General features: G+C 41.4%; 1 protein-coding gene and 1 pseudogene across 1 annotated transcript; both read left to right on the top strand.

Annotated features, from left to right (window-relative positions):
* Window positions 1–1,309: 1,309 nt before the first annotated feature.
* Window positions 1,310–2,470, top strand: LOC131774249 (zinc finger MYM-type protein 1-like). The gene has a single exon (XM_059090259.2). The coding sequence runs from the start codon at window positions 1,310–1,312 to the stop codon at window positions 2,468–2,470; it is 1,161 nt and encodes a 386-aa protein (XP_058946242.2).
* A 2,504-nt stretch (window positions 2,471–4,974) lies between these two features.
* LOC131774250 (NLR family CARD domain-containing protein 3-like) lies at window positions 4,975–11,055 on the top strand (annotated as a pseudogene).
* Window positions 11,056–11,720: the final 665 nt, after the last annotated feature.

The following is an 11,720-nucleotide window of genomic DNA, read 5'->3' as shown; positions in this document are numbered from 1 at the left end:
TAAAAGAGAGCGCCTCTTTCTCAAACTTCCTCTTTCAGTTTTAACTGTCGCTAAGTTGAGACTACGTAGCAATGAATCAGCATCGATGCAGGTTAGTTTTCTCTGCTATTTACCTCTACTACTAACTGGGTGTGCGTGTGTGGCTTTGCGAATTACATGTGTGTACTTTTCGGAATTACAGTATCAAGATTTACATTGCAGGCTTTCGCTGATTATCATCTGCATTCCTCCACTATTTGCTACGCCAACGAATCTGATAGTTTGAGTAGAATTTGCTAGCTTAACTACCGAAGAAGCTCCAGTACTCTTTATGATAACCGGCTTATTATCAAAAAAAGCCCTTAATGGCGTGTAATATGAGTCACATTCGCCCTCCAGCAAAATTATTGAACTCATAATTTGCAAGGGGTCAGTTTACAGGAAACATACGAAGCTAACGTTCGGTTTGGTTGGTGATCATTCTGCCTCCTGCGTCATTGTGAATGATCAGCCGTCATCAGCACTCTACCGCGATAGTAAAAAAAACCCAGCATCCGATGAGTGCATTTGATATACTCATTTCGATATCTTGTTAGCGAGAAAAATATTCTTTGTTAACGTTGGCTCAATTTACCTTATCAACTGAGTTGATAATACTTAATTTCATAGGCGTACGGGCCGGGGGGGCGGGGGGGGGCTGCAGCCCCCCCAAAATTTTGGGCAATTCAGATGTTTTGGGCAGCAAGAGAAATTTGGGCAAAGCCAGTTTTTAAAGATGTTTTCAAGTTTTTTATTGAAATAGATAGATATTTTCTATTTTTACCTGAATTTAAAAATGGAAAGCCAGTTAAATTCACACGAGAAAGCGGTTGCCTAGCACGTGACGAGCTTCTGGTCATTAGTAAGGGGGGGTTATAAGTTGATATACGTATTTCTATTTTTTGTGTTTGTTCTTGGGCATTGTACTGTACTGTACCGCACTGCACTAGCTGGTGTTGTAAATTAATTAGAATCAATTTCCGCATAGCTTTGTAAAATAATATCGTAGATTATCGACTGGAGACTCTCAGAAGATCGGAGTCACGTGCTAGGCAACCACTGTCTCGTGTGAATTTAACTGGCTCTACCATGGGCTTTAAGTGCCTAAAGCCAGTTAAATTTACGCCCGTAGTTTCGTAAAAAGTTACGCGACCGTGGAAACTGTTAAATTCACACGAGACAGCGGTTGCCTAGCACGTGACGAGCTTTTTTGTACACTATACATACCAAAAAGTTCGGTATCTACGTCCACTGTTACGGGCATGTGCTCAACCTCGCACTTCAGGATACTATGACACAGATTAAACCACTGCAAAACGCTTTGGGGACTATCCAGGCTCTGCACAACTTTTTAGATGCGAGTCCCAAACGACACGCCCTGTTTAGTGACACAGAAGTACAAGGCGAGGATCTGAAACTGACGCTGAAGTCATTGAGTGCCATGCGATGGTCATGCCGGTGGGAAGCCGTAAAAGCCGTATACGGGCAAATAGAACGTATTGTAAAAGCCCTGCTCACGCTGTCTGCAGACAAAGATCCGAAAACCTACTCTGAGAGCAGAGCCTTGTTGACCGCCATTTGTGACTTGGAGTTTATCTTCGGACTGTGTTTGCTGAAAGTAATCCTGAGCAACACCAGTAGTTTGTGTCGATATCTTCAGGGGAAGACGGTTGACGTCATCTCCGCTCGTAGAAATGCCGACATGACCATTCAGACCCTACGCCAGTGTCGGAATGAAGAAAGTTTCAACAGCGTATGGCAGTTAGCATCAGCAATGGGTCTGAAAATTAATAAGTGGCTGACCAATTCTGAGTTTGAATTACGAGAGGCCAGGGCACCCAGACAGACGCCATTGCTCCGCCTTCAAGCCCTTGTAGGTGAACGACAAACGCAGCTGACACCGGAATCGCACCACTGTATTAACACCTACTATGCTTCCATCGACAAGGTGCTGTCCGTGCTTGAGCTCAGGTTTAGCAGAAATGACCAGGATATCCTCTTTGCTTTGGGAAATATCTGCCACAGTGAAACACCTGATAAAGAAAGCTTCTCCCGCATTGCTAAGTTTTACAACATCGACGGCGAGATTCTGGAAGCCGAGCAGAAAGTGTACGCGAGTTTTCGTCATGTGCGCGGATTGGGCTACACGACTGTTTCAGAAATGCTAGAGACAATGTGTGAGAATGATCTATTCGATAGGTTTCCAGAGTTTTCCAGTGTGGCGCATATCCTTGCAGTGATACCTGCTACACCGTGTTCAGCAGAGCGATCATTCAGTGCGTTGCGCAGATTGAAAACTTACCTCCGCAGCACCATGGGGCAACAACGTGTCAGTAACATTGCACTTATCAACATTGAAAGGGCGTATGCCAACTCTGTAGTCAACAATGACATGGATCGTATCATTGATATCTTCGGTCGTCGAAATGGCAGAGACAGTTATTTCTTTTAAGTTTTAGTGTTTTTTGAGCTCATATGATAGATTCATAGGTAAGAATATTTTCACTTCATATGTAGGCCATTGTTAGTGCATCGTATGACCCTCGTTTCCTTCCAACTGTTTCGTAAAAATTTGGGCAACTTGTGAGAATTTTTTGGGCAAATGGTTCACTGCCCCCCATGGCAAAAAAATGCCCGTACGCCTATGCTTAATTTACCCTGTCAGACTCTCCCACTGACGTAGCACCACAGTTTCTTTAGAACTTACCCCCTTTATTCATTTATGCTTTAGAAGAGCTCGTTAAATAGCCCTAACATATAGATTCTTTTCGTCGAATGGCACTTCTTAACTGCAAAAAGATGATGCATTATGTATAAAAATCATTTGATTGTAAAATGAGAGAAACCATCTCCTCACCTAATTCAATGATATTCTAACGACGAACTACTTACTAAGTTCACTGCGAGTCGACGAAAACTAGAAATAATTTTTTCCCTGTAACTGCTTGTTTTCAACTGAACGTTTCAATGTTGCAAGGAATTTCCGCAGCTAAGATAGGAGTATGGGCGGCCGTCACCACCAAAAATACAAGGATGTCAAATAGATCAGCAAATACAAAGATGGTGTAAGGATCAGCTGCAGGATAGCATAGCTAATAAAGGAATGGCATGGCCAAATTATAGACAGGCTAGTTTTCCTTCGTGAAACAGAACACCCTAAACATGAATAGTTTAGCCAAATGAGAAACGGTCTAGTAGCCCATGTTGAGTTGGATCATGAGATTGTGAAATGGACTAGCTTAATTACGAATAGCTTAGCACTCATTTGCAATACAGTACTCAAACGGTGTAGCGTTGAGTTAAACGGCTCAGGGTAACGTCGAGTAGCACAGCGTACGCACAAACGGTGTAGCGTTGCGTCAAATGGCTCAGCGTAATTTAGAATGGTACAGCGTACACACATATGGTGTAGCGCTGCGGGAAATGGCTCAGCGTAATGTCGAATGGTACAGCGTACATAAAAACAGTGTAGCGTTGTGTGAAATGGCTCAGCGTAATGTCGAATGGTACAGCGTACATGCAAACAGTGTAGCGTTGCGTGAAATGGCTTAGCGTAATGTCGAATGGTACAGCGTACATACAAACAGAGTAGCGTTGCGTGAAGTGGCTTAGCATAATTTCGAATGGTACAGCGTACACACAAATGGTGTAGCGTTGCGTGAAATGGCTCAGCGTAATGTCGAATGGTACAGCGTACATACAAACAGTGTAGCGTTGCGTGAAATGGCTTAGAGTAATGTCGAATGGTACAGCGTACATACAAACAGTGTAGCGTTGCGTGAAGTGGCTTAGCATAATGTCGAATGGCACAGCGTACACACAAATGGTGTAGCGTTGCGTGAAATAGCTCAGCGTAATGTAGAATGGTACAGCGTAGACACAAATAGTGTAGCGTTAGGTCGAATAGCTTTGCAAAACATCAGATGCTCTATCTGAACATTAAATTACTTAGTATTACTTGAAATATTTCGATGTTATGGCGAATCGTCGTGACGTGACGTGAAGGCTATGCCATTCCTTTATTAGCTATGCTATCCTGCAGCTGATCCTTAAGCCATCTTTGTATTTGCTGATCTATCTGACATCCTTGTATTTTTGGTGGTGACGGCCGCCAAGGCATCTCGCCGAAACCACCAAAAATACAAACCGCAAATGGAACAGCGATCTGCTGGGGGTATGACGTCATCGAATGTGAAGAGTGACACGAAACCATTGCATGGCGTAGTATAGTCTTCACTTCGCTTTGCCGTAAAGCAGAGCCAATTTGGTAAGTTTCTCCTCTTTTTTCACTGCTGATATTGCACTTATTCGTTGTCGTTCATGAAAGCGTCTATTAAAATAGCAACGAGACTTAATTCTACCACGATTTGCCGGCCTCCCGGTTTACCACAGTTTGCACGCTTTGGTGGGCCTGAACATGTTTATAGTATTAAGTAGTGTTATGACGTGCATTAAATGTCAGTTGTCGAGCTCTCTTTTCTTTCTCCGACTCACGCTTACTTTTCAATGAGAGTCCAACTTCAACGGCTCTTTGAACATTGGAGGAGTACGTGAGAAGTTGAATATTGTGTGTGCCCTGGACGCCATGGTAAGAAAACTGCTATCCTTGATCTGTTTTGACATTTTTCGATCAAAGTGACATCGGAATGCTTTAATTGGTGTGCCGGACGATAAGAGTAAGCTAAGAGAAGACATATTTATTATTTTAAAAAGGTGTACATTATATTGCTTTGTTAATTAAGGGCTACTACTAGAGCGTCTGATGTTTTGCAAAGCTATTCGACCTAACGCTAACTATTTGTGTCTACACTGTACCATTCTACATTATGCTAAGCCACTTCACGCAACGCTACTCTGTTTGTATGTACCCTGTACCATTCTACATTAAGCTGAGCCATTTGACGCAACGCTACACCGTTTGTGCGTACGCTGTGCTACTCGACGTTACCCTGAGCCGTTTAACTCAACGCTACACCGTTTGAGTACTGTATTGCAAGTGAGTGCTAAGCTATTCGTAATTGAGCTAGTCCATTTCACAATCTCATGATCCAACTCAACATGGGCTACTAGACCGTTTCTCATTTGGCTAAACTATTCATGTTTAGGGTGTTCTGTTTCACGAAGGAAAACTAGACTGTCTATAATTTGGCCATGCCATTCCTTTATTAGCTATGCTATCCTGCAGCTGATCCTTACACCATCTTTGTATTTGCTGATCTATTTGACATCCTTGTATTTTTGGTGGTGACGGTCGCCCATTTAGGAGCATATCACCACCTTTAACAACTCCATTGGAGCTAGCTTAACAACAGAAAATTCGAAAAGTTAACAAAAGAGTATGTAAAGGCGCTATCACTTTCGTTATGAATTCCGATTAGGACGATGTAAAACACATTTGACAAAGCTGCTATTTCAAATAAATTATTTTCGCTGCTTATACCACTCCACGCTCGGCTGAAGAAGCGGCGAACGAACTCATGCGTGATTTGCAGCTTAGATCAGTTCGCAATGATTTTTTATGAAACGTAGAAATAATTTTGATGTGTTCATAATTCTTCACACGTTAAGTTATGATAAATGCTTAAGATGAGACCTGCTTAGCGTTTCTCCACGATTCCCTTAATTAAAGAGAGGAGTCGTCGACTCCTTAAAAACAAAGGAAGACAGGTTGTTGAGAAATAAAGCGAACCCTCGACGCTTTATCATCACCAAAACTTATCAATTGTTCTTTCCCTACAGTTACATAAATGTGCACTGGTACAGGATGGCTTGTGTTTCCCATTGTACACTTGCTTTCAAACATGATAAGGAAAACCACCTTCTATGACTTTCTCCCTTACCTGAAATGTTGGCCTTTTATGTTTCTTGCGATAGTTTTGATTTGGAGCTCACGACACGCATGAGTTAGTTGACGCGGATCAAAAGCAATCATTCCACAACTTCACACAAGAACAAGAGGATATCAACTTAGGTTTAATTATAGTGTGTTTGGGAAATGAACTATGGCGTAACCAAAATGAGATACTAAGTTGCACTAAGTTGTATGACATTTTAGATCACTGTCAAGTATGGCGGGTTCTGTTCTTCTGTCTGCTATGTACACGCAATTATTCTGCAATTTCCTCGGTTTCAAAACGACGCTAGAATACCACATTCATCGATTTGAAAATTAGATGCATGCATTAGCTTGGGCTGCTAGTGGCTAGCTTGTGCGTTGAGAAGAAACTAAATTAAAGATAGATTGTATCAAGCTGAAGTTAACTTTTTTATTCTTTGGTTACGCATTCCACTTCATGGTTACCTTTAACAACAATTGGTCTTCTTCCATAGGAGTCAGTCGGCTGTGTCTTGAGGCGGCATGAGTTTGTCCAAACATAAATCCCAGAATAATGATCAACTGTTTCCAGCAGCTGGCAAGATAAGGGTTACGATCCTTGCATCAGAATGGGGATCAAGTAAAGGTGGACTATCCACATTAAACAGAGAGTTCGCCATTCAATTGGCTAAGTTTCCCGAGTTGCAAATTTCCTTCTTTGTCCCACAGTGTAGCGAAGAGGACAAGAAAGCTGCACTCAGCCACAACATCGAAATTGTTCAAGCAAAAAGGCGGCCTGGCTACGATGAACTTGAATGGCTGAGCTTCCCACCAGCTCAGCTCCAAATTGATGTCGTTGTTGGCCATGGGGTAAAACTTGGGCACCAAGCTCAAGTTATTCGAGAGTCTCGCAAATGCAAGTGGATTCAAGTTGTCCACAATGATCCGGAGGAGCTTGGAATGTTCAAAACCTATCAAAATTCTATTTCCACAGGTGAGAAAAAGCGCCAAACAGAAGTAGAACTCTGTGAGATGGCAGATTTGATCGTAGGAGTTGGACCCAAGTTGTACGAGGCATTTCGCAGATACCTTCGTTCGTGCAAGAAAGATGAAAGTATTCTTGACATCACCCCTGGTGTTTTTAATGAATTTGTGAGTATTAAACACGTCGAAAAAGACATGAAACAATTTGGCATTCTAGTGTCTGGCCAAGGAGATGCTGAAGACTTCAAATTGAAAGGTTTCGACACTGCAGCCAAAGCTGTTGCTGAGGTTGAAGACGCTCGTCTTATTTTCGTTGGTGCTCCGGAAGGAAAACACGAAGAAATAGCCAAACGTTTTCGCGATTGCGGTGTGCCTGCCGACCGCCTTACTGTGAGAAGCTTTGTGGAACGACGCGAGAGTCTGAAGAACCTGTTCTATGAAGTGGATGTAGTGCTTATGCCATCGAGGACTGAGGGTTTTGGCTTACTTGGTTTGGAAGCCTTATCAGCTGGTCTCCCTGTGCTTGTCAGCAAGAACTCGGGGTTCGGAGAAGCCCTAAATGAAGTACCATTTGGTGCAGAGTGTGTGATTGATTCAGAAGATTCCAAGGTATGGGCTGAAGAGATCAAGAAAGTCCGGCAGAAAAAAAGACAGACGCAACTACAGGAGGCTGATGAACTCCGAACTTCATACGGAAAGAAATACTGCTGGGCCAAGCAAATTCAAGCTTTCGTCATCGAGATGATCAATATTGTTAATGGTATGGCTTGGGGAGACAACACTTAACAATCTTCGTCAGGTTATTTTTCCTTTTACCCAGAAGGGGGTCATTGAGTTCTGAGGGTTGATTAGGCGATTCTAAGCATACAGAAAGAGTGGCGAATATCTGTTGATACTTATGTAAATTGAACGTATAGATTGTTCGAAACTGCCATTTTTTTTTCTTGGGGGATTAAAATTCTAATATATCAGTTCCAACCCCTACAGATTAACTGCTACAAGAGTAACAGGTTTTGATTTGAGCAACTTAACGAAGTCATGGAATTCAAACATGTAATTAGTGTTTTTTTACTGTCTAACAGATGCTTCTGTTTGTGAAGTAAGCGGACCCCAACATCAACATCAGTCATCAGGTTTATCCCTTTCCCAAGTTGCGCAAAAGGATGATGATCAGCACGCAGGTATTTCATAGCTCAGCATAATAGATTCCTCTTTAATCATGATAAATTTACCATGTATGACTTTCAAAGTTGAAAATACCGTCTGAAACTGGCGTGAGAGTAGAGCACGTAATTAAATATTTAGAGCCCTTTATACTATAAAACTTAATATTAAATGTCACGAGCCTGAAAACGATATTTCAGAAGATCATTGGACGTGGCCAAAATATTTTGAAGAGAAAATTATGGAAAAACTCAAGTAGAGGACGGTCACATCGTTTTTAATGAAAGGCTTTTATTTTTCTTCCAGCCACAAACATCATTCATGATCTGCAACAATTGAAAATTAAACAACCAACGCACAAGGAGAGTGAACTGTTGTTGGACCTACAGAAAACTGCTGCAGGCAAAGGATTTGTCATTTGTGACAGCTCAGCGTCTGGAAACTGTATGTTCTATACATTTTCGTTACGCAGGGTTAAGAAATAGCCGAGTCGATATGGGAACAGGAAAGAAATAAGGATGATATTTTTTTACTAAATCTGCATTTTACCATGGGGACTTAAGGCTAGACTTGCAAACCCACAATAAAAAATGGATGTTAAGCTGTTAACGGACGATAAACTGATGAAAAGTTTTACTCTTTGTTTAAAACTATTTCCATGGACTCTACCCACTTTTTGGGTATTTTCATATCACGCAAAGTGTTTTAAAAAACAGGTGCTCTGCCTTAGACAAACTGGAGAGGTATTGAAACCGAAATGAAATGACACCTTCTGTTACCGATTTTCTACTTAAGGGCATGATATTCACTACATGATAATATGATAATTCATTTCCGCAGATATTCCTGAGCCGTGCGAGTTGATCGAGAGGATTTGTCAGCTGTACAAAATACGTGAAGAGCGACTCCTGCCAGTCCCTTGGTGCAATCATTTCAGTTTTAGTCTGAAAGAAATTTTCACCAGGCTCAGAATTGTACGCAAAGGTAAGACTAGAGGAGAAATGAAGGACGTTATCACAAACATGACAGCTATCTTCAAAACACATGAGGAATGCGAAGAGCCCCCCCGGACTGTTTTGATCGAAGGGGACCCAGGTATGGGAAAAACAACCTACTGCCAGAAGCTGGCGTACGACTGGGCCACTTCACAAGAGCACTGGGACGAGTCCTTCCCGAATATTGCTCTACTTTTACTGCTAAGGTGTTACGATATCAAATCTAACCTTTGGCAAGCAATTGATGATCAACTTCTTCCTGACGACATCGACGAAGAATGTAAAGAAAAATTTTTCAAGTTCATTCGTGAGAATCAGTCCAGGGTTTTGTTCGTTCTTGATGGCTTAGACGAAGCTGACCATTGTAAAATAGACATGTTTATCAATCTCGCTCAAAGTAAAGAACTCCCCAAATGCCTTTTTGTTTTCACGGCTCGTCATGAATCTGGAATGGAAATGAGGCGCTACTGCGATAATCTGTGGGAGATTGTAGGATTCACACAAAAAGACGCCAAAAATTTTATCTGTAAGTACTTTGGAAACATGGAACATTCAGCTAAGAGACTTCTTAAAGAGATTAAGTCAAGATCAGACTTGCACTGCCTGATATCAAATCCTCTTAACACTGCATTATTGTGCATTCTTTGTGAAGATTTTAGAGAAGACTTCCCAGAGAGCAGATCTGAATTGTACATTGAAATCGTAAAATGTGTCTTGAGAAGATATGAAGAAAAGAAAGGATTTTCCAGCGACGAGGAAGACATCATTGCAGTTTACGAAAAAGAACTCAGAAGCTTAGGGCGTATAGCGTTACAATCTCTTCTTAAGGGCGAGCTATATATCGAAGAAAGCAAAGCAAATAGTAGCAATTTTGAGGCTGTAAAGAAGTTTGGATTTCTGTCAATTCAGTCTGGAGGTAGTAAGAGAAAGCCTTGCTTTCGTTATGGCTTTCTGCACAAAAGCTTTCAAGAGTTCTTTGCCGGTTTTCATCTTGCTTTAAAGAATGTCAGAGAAGAAGATGAAGCAGAAATCCCAATCATAGATAAAAGATTTCTGTATCAACTGCATGACGTGTTTTTGTACATATGTGGAGTTGTTGCTATGCAATCTGAGGAAACTGCTAAGCGTCTTTTACAAAAAATTACTGCTCATATTAATAGGTTAGGTGCGGAAGTTGATGAAGTTAGAGGGTACATAGAATTGGCATTTTGTTTAATAGAGGAATGTGGAAAATGTAAGAAAAGCCTTCAGTCCCATTTGCTTCATGAGTTTGGGGCTCGCCTTCAGTTTAAGACTTGCACCTTAGGAGTGATTCCGCGATTAGACTTTTTCTTGGAAAGTCTTTCGTCCAATACCTTTTTGACTGATTTAGACGTAAGTTTTATTTCTAGGAGATTTGTGTTTGGGTCTCATATGATTGACGACAAAGAAGTTGCTATACTCTCTAAGACTCTTTCTGTCAATACTACATTGACTCATTTGAACTTGGAGGGGAATAGGGTTGGTGAACCTGGTGCTGCTTCTCTCTCTCAGGCTCTTTTCTTCAATACTACACTGACTCATTTGAACTTGGAGGGGAATAGGGTTGGTGAACCTGGTGCTGCTTCTCTCTCTCGGGCTCTTTTCGTCAATACTGCACTGACTCATTTGAACTTGGGGAGAAATGAGCTTGGTGCTTCTGGTGCTGCTTGTCTTTCTAAGGCTCTTTCAGTTAATACTACATTGACTGATTTGCGCCTGTTCAGCAATGGAATTGATGCTTCTGGTGCTGCTTGTCTCTCTCAGGCTCTTTCAGTTAATAATACATTGACTCATTTGAACTTGAGGGAAAATAAGATTGGTGCTTCTGGTGCTGATTATCTTTCTTGGGCTCTTTCAAAAAACACGACATTGACTCATTTGTACTTGGGTAGAAATAAGATTGGTGCTTCTGGTGCTGTTTCTCTCACTCAGGCTCTTTCCTTCCGTACTACATTGTATAATTTGAACTTAAAATGAAATTTTGTTGGTGCTTCTGGTGCTGCTTCTCTCTTTAAGACTCTCTCAGTCTACACTTATATTGACTCGTTTGAACGGTGATGAGATTGGTGAGTCTGATACCACCTCTCTCTCTCTCTCTCTCTCTCTCTCTCTCTCTCTCTCTCTCTCTCTCTCTCTCTCTCTCTCTCTCTCTCTCTCTCTCTCTCTCTCTCTCTCTCTCTCAGGCCTTTTCTTTTCAAAAAATGTGGTCAAATAAAAGCCACTTGAGTACGACGAGAACGCTAAATTGGCTGACTTGAATTTGGATTGTAATCAAATCGGTGAATTTGGTGTTACCTCTCCCTCTCACGCTCTTTCAGCCAATACTTCATTGACTCATTTGATCTTGAATGCATGGGAAGGACATTGGTCTCTCTAGTTACTGCTTTTCCCAAACAGCCCTCTCATTAAATAATTAATCGACTGTTCGGAGAATAGATGGGGCTCTAATGAGTGTTATTGGTATTGCTTAGTTCTCAGGTTCTTTCAGATGTTGACGGATCTGGATATTTAGATCGATATTTCTAGTTATGTGTCGCATCTGTCCGGATATAATGGATAGTTTTAAAAGCCAAAGGGGTTTATATTCTAAACTGAGCAACAAGCTAATTGTATTTTAACTAGAAACAACAAAAAGATTCAACACTTGATTTAGTTTTGCTCTAAACCTAAGGTCAGTATTGAATGGGTTGTAAATATTTCCACTCATGTGGACGAACAAAGTG

Source organism: Pocillopora verrucosa, chromosome 3, assembly GCF_036669915.1.
Source record: "Pocillopora verrucosa isolate sample1 chromosome 3, ASM3666991v2, whole genome shotgun sequence".
Lineage (NCBI taxonomy): Eukaryota > Metazoa > Cnidaria > Anthozoa > Scleractinia > Pocilloporidae > Pocillopora > Pocillopora verrucosa.
This window is presented reverse-complemented; position numbering and strand designations above follow the sequence as displayed.